Source organism: Centrocercus urophasianus, unplaced genomic scaffold (genome assembly GCF_019232065.1).
Source record: "Centrocercus urophasianus isolate 14NV4802_14NV808 unplaced genomic scaffold, USGS_Curo_1.0 seq_12, whole genome shotgun sequence".
Classification (NCBI taxonomy): domain Eukaryota; kingdom Metazoa; phylum Chordata; class Aves; order Galliformes; family Phasianidae; genus Centrocercus; species Centrocercus urophasianus.
Window position 1 is genome coordinate 43,114,805 of NW_024884364.1, and position 16,440 is coordinate 43,131,244.

A 16,440-nucleotide genomic window follows, 5' to 3' on the forward strand; every position below is an offset into this window, starting at 1 on the left:
TTTTGTTAGCCAAAAACTTGGCTAAACTTGATAGCCAAGATCTCACTTTTGAGGTTACTACCAAAGTGGAAGGGACATTGATTGCATCTTTATGATGTTTCCCAAGAAACATACAAACTTTAAAATGAGCACTAAGAGCTTGTTTGTTCACACTGAGAAGAGCCGGATGCTTAGGCCGATGAGGTGTGTTTGGACTTCAGCAGTAGGTAAGAGATTGTTAACCCATCTGCCTCCACCAAGTGCAAAGTCATTTCTGTTGTCCGGGCTTTACATGCGCTAGATTCAATTTGCAGGAAGCAGAGAGTTCTTTGGGATGCTTCTTTGGTTTTACTAACACTTGTTTTTCTTCTCTTTCTCACTTCAGCCATTGATGGATTTCTAAAAACTGATGAAAGACAAAGACTAGCAAAAGAACGAAGAGAAGAAAGAGAGAAATATCTTGGTAAGATGGTGGGAAGTGTCTGTATTATTCATGTATATATGCTACTAGACTTCAGTTACATGACATTTCTTCTGTTTTGAGTTTTAAACACTGTTGTTTAGTCTGTTACTAGCCTTTATGACTTATATTACTTCTTTAAAACTAATGGGTGCATTCTTTAATTTCCATTCAAGTATTTCATATTTTGCAGCAACTGATTGACTTTCTTCTGTGATACATGTACTTTTGAATGTAGGTTAATGTGCTGACTGTTAGGATTTGTATTTGTAAAACAAACAAAAAACCTGAAATAAGCCTCGAATAACATTTATATTAATATGTAGGATTATTTGGTAAAACAGCCTTAATTTTAGCATGTTAAGTTTTAGTCCTATGAAAATATACCACAGAGTTGTTAAGTCCTGCATGAAGTGGATTATTTTTTCAAGTTTTATAACAATCTTTGTTCAAGGGAATTAAAAAAAAAAAAATCAATTCATCAAATTCCGAAGCATTGATTTCAGAGTTTTTATAATGACCAGTTGTTTTTAGTCTACTAACATCTCCAAGGAAATGCTGGGGAAATTTTGCAGAGAAATGAACTGTTCAACCTCGCTCCCCTCCCCCCCCCAAATGTCTTGACAAAACCTGAGGCCTGAAATGTGATTTTTTTTTACTGCAGTGAGCTTGGTGAGCAAGATTTCTTTCTGTAGTTCATGTGGAAATCTGCTTAGTGGTGATTAAAATTTTTAGTAGTTAATCTCCCCAGAAATTCTGTCCGTATGGGGCATGCACCAGTCTTAGTTTTATCTCTTATAGCTATATTCAGTCTAGACTACCTTTCCTGTCACTTTGATTATCCCTTCTTTGCTGGCTCCTGAGAAGGTGAGGTGATGAGTGGGAAGGATTTGGATTAAAGAGGAAAAGGGGAGGTGGGTTAAAGAGGAAAAGAGGAAGTCGGAGGAAAACTGAAAGCTGGACAATCTGGGAAGCAGCTAGCCCAGGTGGTTTGAAAGTTATTGGTTGCATTTCTTGTCTCCAGCCACTGTATGTGCCTTCTGAAAACATACTTGGTTAGAATTAAAACCCCTGCAAGAGTCAAGACCTTTGGATTTTGGCCTTAGTAGCTATTTGTCTCTGTCAGATTCATTAAAGAAGTTCAGAAAAAAAGCAGTGAGTTCTCCAGAAGGGCAAATATTTACGCACCCAGCAAGTATTTTTACAGCAATATAGAATCATCTCCTCGTCAAAGCCAAATTCATTAACCAATGGTTTAGTATTCCTAAATCAAGAAACAAGAATTGTGTTTATGTCTTGGTGTCAGAATGGTTTGCTTCTCTGTCCAGAATCGGTCCTGGGTTTCACCTACTTGTTTGAAAGGTAACTAGTACAGTCTCCAACAGCTCACTTTATTTTTTGTCTTTTATCAACTCCTACATGCAGTTTTCACCTGTTCTACCTGGCATGGCTAGTAGTCATCAACAATTAGGGACTTGTCTCTCCTCTTCCACTGTATCTGAGGTAACTTATCTATTGGCAGGTCCAATTTATTCTGAGAAGTCTAGACTTGCCTACAGCACTAACATGCCTTTCATATCACTCTTTCCTGAGGTAGACATGAAATAGGCAAAAGGGGAAGGCACAATCAACCATGCTACTGGCAAGAGTAAGGTGGCATTCTGTAAAGCAGGTTGGACATGAGAAAGTATCTTACAAGGATCTGGTAATCAAAGGGGAAGAAATGTGGCTACTGGGAAAGGACTGCGTCTCCTAGGGGGTCTCTGGCTTAGGGACAGAGGGAGGCTGAAAGGGACTGAAGGCTGCAGCTGTAGATGAAGAGCCCAAGGGCAAGGAGCTGGGGGAAGAAATCTGATCTGTGAAGAGGAAATTGATAGCTGGGAAAGAGCCTAGGATTGATGGAAAAAAGTTGAAAGAGAGAACACTCACAGGGCAGTGATTTGCTGAACAAGGAAAACAGCAACTGGAAGAGTAAACTGGGGCCTAAGAGGTGAGCAGAATGAAGGATCTGCTCTTGTATAACCCATGCTAATTCTGATTTTCCCTAGCTTTTAAGTTCTTAGCTCATCAATTGTGTTAATATTCTTTGTTTCATATTGGCTATATGTATGTTGATATGATGTTACAGACTTGTGTGCATGTAAGAATGCTTACTGACCCATTTTGTGCCTCTTTATGGAATGCACTTGAACAAGAAATAGATTTTTTTCACAATTTGTCAAATTAACTTCTGCTACTTATTTTCCTGGTGTAAATCTGAAGCAACAGTCCTGCACATCGTGCTGCAGTCTGAATTTTGTAACAAGGTAGTGACAAAAATTATGACTCCATTTGGGATAAGCAACTAGAGAAACTCTCCATAATAGTATTTTTTTTTTAATTCTTGGAAGGTAGCAGGTAGTATCAAATTACAGGATTATATATTTCCAAAGCTTTGTGGGGAGTATAGCTGATACATATTTTTAGTATTTATTTTGAAGGCAGCCTTGTGAAGAGAATCATTGTTTTAAAGAAATTCCAACGGCTTTTGCTTGCAAAGAAATTCCAAAGGCTTTTGTGAATCAGCATATGAAGATAATTAACTTTAAAACCTAGTGAGTACATTTGTTAGGTCTGAAAAAAGAATTTGCCTTTAAAGCTGCTGAAGGATTACATATATATATTGCCAGCCAATATATATGTATCTGAAACACACCTTTTTCTCTGCCTAAGCTGCTAGGGAACAGCAGATACTAGAGAAGGAGAGAAGAGCGAAGCTTCAATATGAAAAGCAAGTGGAGGAACGGTGGAGAAGACTGGAGGAACAGAGACAGAGAGAGGAGCAGAAGAGAGCAGCGGTTGAAGAAAAGCGGAGGCAAAAGCTTAAAGAGGAGGAGGTAAGGTCCACTGGGAGTCATATGGAAGAGCAGCTGTGTCTGTTAGCATTAACATAGCTGAGTATCAATGTGTGCTGCAGGTGTTTCTTTCTTCGACCCAGGGACATATGGGCATTACTTTGGGAGCTGCATCCACATCACAACTATTAATACTCCACGACTGCTTGTACCTCAAAAACATTTTTCAAAGCTTTTTTTGTCTCCTGTTTTTTGTCTGATCTCACAAAACAATCATCTACTTATACTAACATATCTGGGACTCCAACTGTTACATGAAGAAGCAAGAGCATCCCAAAAGATAGCTCTTACAGATCAGCTTTTTCATAAACTGGCAAGATTTTTCTTGCTGATTTGTTTGCACTGTCTGTGAACTTGAAGTGATATTCAGGAAATCATATTTCCTTGGTAACACGAAATCAGAAATTCTTTCTTAAGCAGTGAAGAATCTAGTCTTGATTTAAACTTGTCATGCAGAACAGAATTTATACAGAATTGCACCTTTTTTCTACTCTTTACTGAGAAATTTTTTTCTCTAATGAGTCCAATTTCTGATGCAGATTTCTGAACCCAGTAGGTGTGTGTTTCTCCCAGCATGACATGCAGCACTGCTACTCCAACTAATTAAGAATTAATGATTTTTGAGAAAGGGGACAGTGGTTTAGAGAGGGGAAAAAAAAAAAAAAAAACAACACATCAAGAGAAGATATTTCTTTATTTTCTATATGAAAAGGTTATAGAAATCTGCAGTTATTAATTCCTTCCTTCTCCCAAGTTTATCGAAATGTCCTTACAGAAGAGATGAAACATTTCCACATGGGATCAGAACAGCATACTTGTCTGCTTTTTTCCTTATGTTTGATTTTTTTTCACTGCTTTACTGAAACCTGAAAAGAAAATTGTATCCTGCCATTCTTCTTTCAACTGTAACATAGTGCTTGTGGCTTCTGCATAATTGCTGAGAATTCATTTTTAAATGTTTTGTCATGTGGATCACTTCAAATTTTAAGAAGAATGACAAAAACAGGAACAAAGGTTTAGGAGACCTATCTCCTTCTTTGGTAACATCATTGACCGAGTGTTCTCCTTCCCCAGTACTTCCAGCTGTGATAACCTTTTGCAGCTAAGCAAAATTGCTCTTCTTTATGGGAGATGCAGGGGGTAGTGGCTAATGCAAACACTGCAAAATCCATGTCAAAATCCAAGCTGCACTGGAGGCAGGCAGGGTAGGGGAAAGCTGTAGGCAAAATGAGCCACTTACTTTCTTTGCCTGCCATCATGATTATTACTGGAGCAATCAGGGTGGGGGTTGTCAAACTGAAGCGAGGCTGTTCCAGGTCAGACCAAGGATCTCATCACTGAGGTACCCCATCTGCTGTAAAAGACTTTCCTGTATTTGCCCAGAGATGAATGTAGGAAGGAAGAGTAAGGATGGTGATGAATTTACAGCGCTAGGGGCATTTCAAGTTACTCACTGCTCCTGAGTCATTTTGGACATTTGAGGTTGTCTTTACTGGAAGAGCCTTGAGCTCATGTTTCCCACCCTTGTGGGGGATGCACCCTGGCCAGTGAGCTGATACACTACAGCATGTGCTCAGTGTTTCTGCCTTTAAGGCTGGTATATACTGGGTGGGGACTGGAGCTCTGGTTGTCACCTGTGTATGAAGTGTCTGAAGTGCCATGTAGATTTTCTTCCTTGCTGCAAATCTGCCTTACTGGTTGGCCTTTAGGTCTTCCTTAGGTCGTTTTCTTTTTATCTTGCTTTTTAACACAACAGATGGCAGTGCATAATTTTGATAGGCACAGTTTGTATAAATCTCACTCTAAAAAATATTGTTGTGTCTGTAGGAATTTGGGAGGTAAATGGCTATTAAACCATGGGGAATTGTTTGCTTCCCATGTTGCTGCCTTCTCTGTTTGGGTATTTTGCATATGAAAGGCTTCTCAAATACGAAGTGACCAAAATTTATTTTGCCTGCTTTTTCTGCTCCCCTGCCAGGGAAGAGGTGGTTATGTTAAAGTCTGTATTAATGGGAATGGAGATATTCTGGCAGAGTTGTTCTCCAGGGCAGCTGGAGCTTCTAGTGGAGTATGATGGAAGTGTTTGCCACTCCTTAGGCAATCATCCTTGCGCTGTCTCCATTGACTGCACCTTTCATATCAGGGGAAGTCTTCAATAACAGCACCCTTCCTTCCATGTTCCTTTTAAAGCTTCCCCCTCTTTTAGGATTATGAGTCCATGAGCTTTAAGGAAGAAGATGTGTTGTTTGGCAGCAGAAGGTATTAATGAGTTCATTTTATCAGCAAGCAGCCAGTTGAGTTGCAACTAGGTAAAGGAAAAGCTGCTCCTTGTTTGCTTAAATCATTATTCTTTTTTCTTCTTTTTTCATCTTGAAGCTCCCATTTGCTTTGGAAATTGTAGATAAATGTGTTACTATGCACTCCATATTGGGAAGTCTCTTTAGTAGCAGTGTTCTTCTCTTTCTTGCATATTCCATAACACAATTTGGGTGTTGTTTGTAAGGGCCATGTCAAGGTTAGTAGCACAGATGAGAGTGATGGCACCCATCTATTCAAAGATTTGTTTTTTAACAAAATCTGCTGGTTTTATTGTGAAAGGGAGTTGGTAAAATTAGTACTCATGCTACCAATATACTAATTTTTATTTGAACAGCTACTAGTAAAAAGGCAGACAAATCCAATCTGTTCCAGCATGCAAACTCAATGATAAATGGAAAAGAACATCTCACATCTCAGTGCTGGGAAGACTCTGTAGTTAGATTTTTGTTTTGGTGTACATACATTATTTGTTATGTTTGGAAAAAAAAAAAAAACCAACAAAAAAAGCACTTGAACACAAGATACAAAAACCTTAGAATGGTGTAGTGTCAGTTATTTACTTATCAAATTATAATGTATGGAATTAATAAATGTCTTCCAAATGTTTTGTAGTCATTTATGTAATGAGTGACGTTCAGTTATGCAAGTAATAGAGAAATGTTGCTGCAAACTGGTTGGGGCTGCTATGCAAAAGCAATCTATTGATTGCTATGCAGTGGGCACAAGGAGAAGAATTCAGTCCTTTCCTAATAATGAGCATCCTCTCTTCTGCTCTCTGCTCCCTTCTGCCATAACTGCTGCCCCAGTTCCCCACGTGCAGTAACAGAGCCCTCATTTGTCCTATTTGTTTTCCTTTGATGCACCCACTCTTTTTCCATATGAATTTTATATACACCCATAATCTTAAATTGCTGGGAGTACCAATAAATTATATTCAGAGAGGTAGTTAAAAAACGCTTTACAAATTTTGAAAGCCATTCTTTAAATAGAAAATAACAGAGTTATCTGTTGTTAGGTAGAAGAAGCACTCTAATAAAAGTGAGGCCAACTGATAATATCAGGAAACAGCTACTTATACGCTGATGAATACATAAAGCAAAGAGGAAGAGTTTTTCCTCTCTAATATTATATATGGCTCTGTTAGGTGTTTGTGTTCTAAGAACAAGGGAGATTGTTTTAGAATTGTTTGCACAAATTATTTTGACTCATAGTATTTGTGAAGCTTTTTTTTGTTTTGTTTTCACATCTATGTCATATCTTATATAGACAAAAGGGAAGTACTTCAGTCAAATTATTTGTATGCTCACAGTTAATTTTTGCTTTTTCTTTTAAAACTCAGGCAGTCCAACTGTTTGTTCTGTTGTTTAGTCTGAGGAAAATGTGCATGAATTACTATGGAATTTGGAAAGTAACGTTTACTTCAGACACTAGCAGTAGATGTCTCTCTTTTTATGGTGTTATTTGTTCTTAATTTAACCTACATGCAAAGTTTGTCCAGTACATTTTTTTGAGGAAGTTAATTGCATCTCCAGTGCAGAGATTTTTCTGTCTATGGCAGTTTGAGTTCCTATAGAGGATCAGATAATTTGGATGTCTTTAATGAGGTAATGTGCCTATAGCACAGGAGGGCTTCTGCACAGTGTTTGCTAATGAAGAAAAGCTTTGTCTTGCTGTTTGGTTTTTGTCGTAATTGAAAATTATTGGTATGTGCATTGCTTATGCTGTGCTTCTCTGCATCCCTGTTATTTTCTTTGGCTTTCTAGTTCTAAAATTCAGTTTTGTGCTCGTTTAAAATGCTTTTTAAACAGCTTTTTAATGACCCTTTGTGCAAAGGGTTTTCATATTGTTCTTTATCTAACCTATATCTGCAGAGTTTCATTAAGCTTAATCATTATGTTCTATAGTGCTGTAATGAAAGGCTCTTTGCAGATGATAATAAATGATCCTCTCCACATTGTGTAATTGAAGATTTTGACCTCAGAATGCAAGTGGTGTGAGCTTTCATATATGTATGAAAAATTGTTTCTCTTTAAACTATTTAATCATGCATTCCATTTTATTTTTAGAACAATGTTTTATTATAGTACATGGCGTGAGTGTATCCCGTGCTTTGCAAACTAGAGAATATTGTTGGTACTTGCTCTGAGCAGGATTAAAGAAAACCATTAATCACTCAGATGAAATTTGTCTGCTGTCATACTGTATCTTTTTATTAATGTGTAAGAATGTTAATTAGGTTACAGAAGGAAAAATGATTCTGTAGGATTATGTGTTTTAATGAAAAAAAATTGGGAGGGTCATTTTACTTCGAGTGTGGGTAGAAACATAAATTGGAGTAAAAAGTAAAGTAGATAAAAGTAAAGAAAAGGAGCTAACTGCAGAGAGCTGATGCTGAAATAACAAGCTTGGAAAGCAGAAGTACAGAAAAGAGTCTGAAATAGAATGAAATTAATGTTGGAAAGTGTGAAGGTAAAAGTGGAATATGTGAACTTCAAATACTGAGCCAGCATGTACAGATTTTCAATGTGGAAATTTAATCACCAACTAGTAAGAATGAAAGATTGGAGCAAACTACAGGGAATCTATAGGCTGGGAGATTACTTGCAGGATTACCTTTTCATGTCTGAAGTATAGGCAAGAAGCAATGGGATATTCAAAATGTGACATTTTTTTTCTGTGCTATTACAGAAAAGCCTGTGCTTGAGCTTTGTGATGCTTCATGCGTGTGCATTTGAGCAGGGGGAAAAAAGGGGGAAGGAAAGGCAGATAACACATTCACATGGCATGCCTGCCTGGACAAGGATGGAACAGAAGGAACAAAAGAAATGGGGGAGGGAGAAGCAGCTGCATGATTTCAACAGTCTTTGCCCAGTGTACCTGTGAGCTAAAGATAGAGAAAGGAGACAAAAATAAAGTGAGCACAGTACATGGGACTAAAGGCTTGTCTTCCTGGAGATATAATTGTAGCAGCAAGTCAATTGGCCGAAAGGTGACACAGGCTGAAGAACTGAGTGCCTTTTGTCATATTTGTACAGAACGTAATGTAATTGAATTTATGATATAAGTGGCACGTAAGAAAATTAAGAGAGCTTAAAGACAGCTTGACAGATGCTAGCAAGGTTGGATGAGGTGGGAAGCTTGGTCGGCAATAAATTGCTGGAAGTCATTCATGGTAGTGGAAGAGATTCTTCAAGGATGTGTATAAGAGAAAGGATGTTATAGATACATTCTCATCAGCTTCTGGATGACTGCTGTTAATGAAAGCCAGTGGCTGTAGACAATCACAGGAAGATAACACAAATTTTGTAGATACTTGTATAACGGTTCCCAACATGGTAGTTACTTGGTTACTTGCCTGGTGCTTGGGTCTGATCTTCTGAAGAAGCAAAATTAGAGACTGCAGGCTCACCATCAGCACAGAGACTGTAGGAGACATGCTTGAACAAAGACTGATATTTTAGGGATTAAAATTTGTCAGGGAAGGGGGATGGGAGAACTAGACCAAAGTCCTGAATCAGTGAGAAAGAATAATCTGGACAGAAGATGCAGAAAGATTTTCAGTGTAGTTGAGCTGAGTTGTCAGATATCTTGGAGATGGTGCAAGGGATTGGTAGCAGTGGAAGAGGATCTGATATAATCACAGAAAGTGTTTTTGCAGTGAGAAGCCTATGTGAGCTAGAGCTTTTAAGTGATCAGAGTGGGAATTTTGTGCTAAATTGGAAAGACGTAGCAAAGGTAGTAAGTAATAGGTGTGAGAATACAAAGGGGATCAAAGAGGTGAAAAACCATTGGGCTCATCTCTTATGGTAGAGATTTGGTTGCTGAACTGTGGGGGTGCAGAGGTTGCCAGATGTGAATGAAAAAAGGAAGGTGTTGGAATGGTGGATGGGGAAGAACCAGGTTTTGTGTTCTCGAAGGGTACAGAGGAAGCATGCAGAGATCCTTGTGACAACAATAAACCATAGATAAACTGGTAGAGGGAGGAGATAGGAAGAAAACTAAGCGGAGATCTATGAGAGTTAGGAGGTGATGGAAATGAAACTGGAGACCCATCTGTGAGTTAAAGGTAGGGTAGTGTTTGGCAAGAGAGAGAATCTTCTTTTTGTTCTTCCTCATCAGAAAATTCTAACTCATCATGACTTGGAGAGGAAATGAGGGTGGAGGAAAAAAGATAGCTCTGAACAGGGTGATCTGAGCATGTACTAAGAAAAATGCACAAGAAGAGGAGAAGGGGGAAAAAAAAAAAAAAGCTTTTAGGTGCTTAGGCTGCGAAGAATGCGGTGTAAGAAAGGAGGGAGTTTCCCCAGAAAATAAATAATTAACTAAGCCATCCTGCAAAGTAACCTACTTTGGGTTTGAAGTGATCATTTATCTGTGTGGCTAGGAGGAGCCACTGGCATTGCAGCAATTTAGCTGTACTCGGAAAGGGATGGAAGAAATCCTGAGGTCTGCATAGACAAGAAGGAGTTAATGCTTGTCGAGCATTATTCTTATACAAATTAAGTCCAGAGCGCAGCAGCAGCCTCACCAGCAGGAGCAGATGCTAGGCAGTGATGCAACCTGTGTTATTTACTTAGGCCTCTGTAGTGACCTCAGTGGCTTGCAGACAAAGGATACACAGATCTGGAGGTAGGTAACACATTGATAGATTCTTTATTTAGTCTTTTTTTATTCTATTGGAAATCAGCTCCTGTAAACATTTTAAGTGGAGCAACAGGGGGACAGCTTATTTTTAGCATTGTTTAAGAAGGTAAAAAATAAAAAAAAAAAATAAAAAAAATATATTAAAAAGCCCTGAAAGAACTGATTCAGTTTGGTTTCTCTGTTTTTGTATTATTATAACCAGGAACGTTTAGAAGCCATGATGCGTCGGTCCCTTGAACGCAGCCAGCAGCTGGAACAGAAACAGAAGCGATGGTCGTGGGGAGGAGCACTGGCTGCAGGCTCAGGAGGGAGAGATGGTGAGTGAAAGAGGCTGCCTGCATTGCAGATCCTGAAGTGCAAAATGCGTGAGGTTGTGGAGATAGTGAGGATGGTGCATTCTGTAGTTAGTGTGGTACTGCAGGGGCTGCTGCCTTGGGGCGTGAAGAGATGCGAGATGCTTTGTAATTGCTTGCTAGGCTTCCTCTCTCTAACACTTTCTGGGAAGAAAGGTCACTCCTAACTTCAGGAATGCAGATCGTTTTAATCAGATTCTGCTTTGAGGATGACAGATGCTAAAATCAAAATTTGTGCTCTTTCTCCCTTACTTTCTTCCCCCGCATTGTCTTCCCACGCACATGGTTGGCAAATTTAATGCTCACCAAAGGGCTGAGTGCTGGCCAAACCTTGAAAAGATGATCTGTTATTGTTTGGTACTTCTGAAAACCTGATGAGAATTTCTACATGGCTATGCAGCATCTGCAGTTTAAAATAGTTTTGAGGTTTTTTTTTTTTTCCCTCCCATGTATTTTTTGCTGTTGTGCTTTTTGATTTGGCTTCAGTACAGATAATTTTTATTTCACAATCAGTCATGTACTGCTTTTATATTTCAAAAGTATGCATGTTTTCTGTTTTAAATCATGGAATTTACTTAAATTGGCCAGGTTTGAAAAAACTGTAGTCATAGGAAAATATATCCGTGGTTGGGTTGTGACAAACTACGACAGTTACTCTTTTTTAAACGCTATGTAAATATATTTAACTCTAAAATGACAAACTGTTTCACAGGAAATTAAATATATGTATGATTAAAAAGAAAGGAGTCTTTCATGCACTGAGAAAGAAACCAGATTGTCTTTGTGATGCAGTTTGTGCTTGGTTCCACCTCCCCCAACTTATTCAGTAATTCTTTCACCTCTTTTTGCTCTGATCTCTCTGCTGTGTAGGTGAATCAGAAAATACCCCACCCCCTGTTCTAGGTTTAGCTGCCAACACCCTTCCTCCAGACCCTGTGACCTCTACTGCTCCTGCTGATTCCTTCAATGGTATTTCAGAGAATCACAGTACCATCGTGTCTCGTTTATAACTGTTCTAATCACTGTAGTTCATCATCACTGATTTCGTCCTTCCTAACCACTGTTTTCTTATTATTTCAGTCTGATGCTCTGCAGCATTACCCTTAGTGATGTGGACCAAGTGTCTTTTTAATTTGCTTTTAATTTTGTCATGGTGGAGCAGTGCATGCCTCACATTCCACAGTAGAGGCATCGCATGATTTTCCCACTAACTGTAGTCTTCTACAATACGGATTCTCATTTTTGTTAAATCAGTAGGCACTCTGTGTTTGTTTGTGTGTTTGCGTGTGTGTATAAATATATAACTGTTGAAATGTACATCTGCAGGCGCTGCTTAAAAAATCACTATGAGGAAAATTTGTTAAGGAGATGGTATTTCATTAGAACAGCCCCTTTTTTCATATCAAGGGCCTTTGTCTGCAATATTTTGAAAGCGAGCAAGCTTAGTATAAGCAGCTGTGCTGTGTTTTCAGCCTTTTGCAAGCTGGTATTAGTAACCAACTCCAATAGTTGACTTTGTGTATAGGCAATCATGTTTTGTTTTGTGTTTTTCATTTCGTTGTTATTTATTTTTTATTCTCCTAAAAAGGCTGTGAAGTAGATGAGTATTACAGGGTTAAGAATGAACTGCACGTAGGATTTCTAGCTTTGACATCAAATGTACTTGGCATTTTAAAAACATAATGCAGCCTGTGCTTTAAGAAGTAGGATCCTCCTCTCCCAGGAGGAGAAGCTGGGCTTGGATATTCCTCCTGCAGAATGCGCCCTATTGGTTCTTGGGCCCATGCCCTTACAGAATTACTCTCTCTGTGCAGATTGTGCACAAGCAACAATTAGTACAGACATTTCAAAGAGATTTGGGTTTGCATCTGATGCAAGCATAGTGGCGTTGTACCCGTACTTTAAGAAAGGGAATGTAGAGAATTGTATTGCTTACTGTAGTAGGTGGAGGCAAATCCTGCAGATCCCACAGAGGTGAGGTTTTTGTGGGTGTCATAGTGAATGAAGTGGCTTAGGGGCTGCAGGTGTGGAGCCACATATATGACTTTAGTTGAATGTATTTTTGTGTCTGAAAAAAACAGAATTCAAATTCAAAGGGCAAAGCCTCGTCTTTTCTGTGCTTCTGAGCATCATGCAGTGTTCATAGAGCAGTGCACTGTAGTAATAGTTGAATAACATTTTTAATGTCATTCTGTTGAGTAAATGGCAAGATAGGAAATGGGAATTGTGCTCAAACATGCTGTCAAACAGTATTTTAGAATAAATAACAGGGGGAAAAAAAAGTAATTGGGGTGGCACCAAAGATCTGCCTTTTTTTTTTTTTTTTTTCTTCTCCTCAAGTGTAAAAGCCTAACCAGTCACCAAAAGAGTGAGAGAATTCTCTTGTGTGAATGCACCAATGTTAATTATTTCATTTCTGCATTAGAGTAATACCTGAAGTCTACCCCAGCTTTTCCAGACTGAAAGTAGGCAGCGGGTAGAGGATGGAAAGTGAGGATCAGAGCCCCCATGTATGCAGTTTGGCATTATAGGTAACTTTCTGCTTGTGCTGTTATTCTGTTGGAACGGCTTCGTTCAGCAGGCATGATACTCAGTTATTTGCCTGTGGCACTGTAAAACACAGGCAGTTGTATAACTGAAATGTAAAATTCACAAGCAGAAAAGTCACATTCCAGAGTGTGTCCCAAATGGTCCTTTGGCAGTCGGAACACGTGTACGTCAGGCCTTGCTCATTCAGCGCTGTGATCAGCAGCAAGGCCGCGAGTACAAATGCAAGGTTAATTTTTGGGAGTTGATTATCAACACTGTGATCAGAATACAAATATCTTCAATGCGTCTCTCTGCAGCATGTGACAAACTTTCAGCTTCTACAATGAACCTGCCAAAGCAAATGGAATCGCCAATCAGTAAGCGCCTCTCCTCCTCCACAGCGGCAATAACACATTCCCCCGACAGAGGCAAGTGAACATGCTGGTCTCCTGCCAGCATAAACTCTCCTTCTGCTTAAAGCAATTCTCTGCAACTATCTGTGCAACTCTCTTATGTCTATTATTCAAAAGACATCAAACATTTAGGGGTTGTATGTTGAATTATTAATCTGAAATACAATCAAATTGTTGAGTAGTCTGTCCCAGGGCTGTGCTGCCTCACTGGAGAGCCTAAGTCAACACTGGGGGGTTTTTTACTCTAGCAAACGGGATTGTGCTTGCTGTAACTGCAGCATTTCCCATAATAGTACAGCTTGTCATCTTCCTAGCAATGCAGACATGGCTGGACAGTAGGTATGGGCTGCACCATTGGCAGCAGTACATCTGTGAGCCTCTTGGGAGACCTCGATCTGGTGACCAGAGCCCTTTAATTTGATTTGAAACCCTGATGCTGAGAGGCTCAACGAAAGATGATTGTCTTGCAGGATTAGTGGTTACTGAACACTATTGAGAGAGCTGGGGAATTTATCCCACTGTAAACTCTTATGGACTTTGCTGATTTGTTTTATTTGTATTTGTTTTCCACCACCTTCTTAACTGAGAAAAAAATACCGACTGAAGGAAATGACAGTAAAGGCTTATTTCTAAACTGAAGAGAAAGTAAAATTGATTTCCTCTCTAAGCTACTTACTGAAAACTCATCAATAGCTTTGAGATTATTGCAATTGGTGGCTTTATTCACATGCAATAAGAACATCTATAGATATCTTATATAATTGATGCTTTTTTTCTTCTTCTTCTGTGGAGTAGAAAGGAATGCAGGCATATTGTGTAAGGTTTATGTAATGCAGTGAGACTGCACATTTAAAATGTATTCCAGCATGGTTTGCACGCTGGTGAGTAGCTGTGCTGTTAGACCAAACGTTTCACCTTTTCTGTCAAGGTAAAAAAGCAAACATTTCTCATGCTGAGTCATGAAAGCCATCATTTTGTAGAATGGAATATTCTATTTTTAAGAACAAAATGCAGCGTAGACTTAACCGTACTATATTTACTGTACAGGTAGAAAGCTAGTTTAAAGTGATGAAGGAACCAGAAACCATTTTTCAGAGGGAATGATGATTATCTGAAAATACTTAAAATCTCAAACACTTGGAGACTCTTTCATTTCATTTAATCATTCCATTATTTTGTTTCTGTTATTTTAACATGAAGTTTTGTTATGTTGCATTTTAAATTTTATTTTTATTTGCTCCCATCCTTCAGCTCACCGCATGCATCTTAGTCCAATGGAAAACTTTATTGTTTCTCGACTGCTGACTCCCACACAGTCATCTTTAGCCAGAAGCAGAAGTACCTTAATGCTTTCTGAGCAGTACAATAATCCAGGTAAAAATGTGAATTACTCACTTTGAAACCATTAAGGTATGTTTTTGATTGCATTTGAGTAGCTACTTAAAGAAATGGAGTACTGTGAATCAAATGACAATTGATATGGTAGCATAAAATAGACTGTTTTTGATAGCAGTGTATTGAAAAAGCACATCATCTTGTTCTGAATGTTTCCTAATAAGGATAACATAGAAACATAGTGGTTATTCAAATTTAAAATAATAATAATAAAAAGAAATGATTTAATAAATCCCACTGGTTTCAGTTTCAGTGATATGTTGAAAAATGAATATGCTCATTTTGAAACTCGTTTTGAGCAGCGTATGGCACTTCTCAGAGCAAAACACAAGAATTTCACTGACGCGCATTAATTTTTTTTCAGACAAAAGTGGTTAGACTGCACAAAACTGATCATCTTGATGACTGCTATTTTTGTGTGTCATGATTGCAGTAGACTCAGGTCCTGCATCTGTGCTTTCACTGCGAGGCCTTTTAAAAATGGATTAGGCAGTAAGCATGCTTTCCTTTACGCAGTGTTCTTCGTTGCAGTGTGTAGGGACATTGTTATGGAGCCACTCTGAAATGACTTCCCTTGTAGGTGCAGGAAGCAGAAATGTTGCCATACAGTGCTTTGCCTATGAGAAAATTCTCAGGTTACTTATTGTTCAGGGAGCAGCTGCTGCTACAACTGAGCAAAACTCAGTTCAAATCTAGATCGATATATTTTGTTGAAAACATTGAGGTGAATTGCCAGGACCACCTACAGATGTTGCTTTCTGTGTTGTTTTTGATTGATGTTGAAGAAATCAATAGGGACTTTCTTTGTCCTTCCCTGGTCATCTTGCCTGTAAACTCCCAGCCTTATCTCTCTCTTCATCACAGAGTCTTTAAAGTAGCCTGCTGGCATGTCTCACCGAGATGCCATTTGGCCTACAGGTCGACTTTTCCCTAAGTGAAATTGGAGTGACAATTGATTGTTTTGTCAGTAGTTGTCAGCAAAAAGGTTGAGGGAGGATTTCTTCCTTGATGTGTACTTCTTTCAGTAGAAGCAGTGTTCTGAACATGGAACAAGGTCCTCCCTTTTCATAATCATGTAGTGTGCTCCTGTGATTGTATTTGGGCCAAAATTGCTCCGTTCCTGCACGTTCTGTATGTTTAGAAATGAGGATCCTAGCTTTCATGACTCTTGAAGGCAACATGTTATTAATATAACTTTAAGTCAAGACATTCAGATAAACCTGAATTATGAGAGTTCAATAAAAACTATTTTTCTTATGGTTGAAATAGAGCTACCTTAAGCAACAATCAAGTTTCTGAACATTTTTCTCAAATGGAGCAAACTTGCCAAATTGCAAGAAAGTCATTCAGAGGAAAACATGGGTCCAGTTCAACTTGAAAGCATGTAAAAATTGAATCTTAAGAGATTTTACAGCACTGCCCCCAACTTAAAAAAAAAAAAAAAAAAAAAAAGT

General features: G+C 38.6%; 1 protein-coding gene across 1 annotated transcript in view; it reads left to right on the forward strand.

Annotated features, from left to right (window-relative positions):
* The window catches only part of MAP7D2 (MAP7 domain containing 2), a 76,576-nt gene that overhangs the window by 40,456 nt on the left and 19,680 nt on the right, over positions 1–16,440 (forward strand). The window contains exons 2-6 of the mRNA XM_042809948.1: positions 365–442; positions 3,152–3,315; positions 10,499–10,613; positions 13,496–13,606; positions 14,843–14,965. Coding sequence (XP_042665882.1) covers positions 365–442; positions 3,152–3,315; positions 10,499–10,613; positions 13,496–13,606; positions 14,843–14,965 — 591 coding nt within the window. The remainder of the gene's footprint in view (positions 1–364; positions 443–3,151; positions 3,316–10,498; positions 10,614–13,495; positions 13,607–14,842; positions 14,966–16,440) is intronic.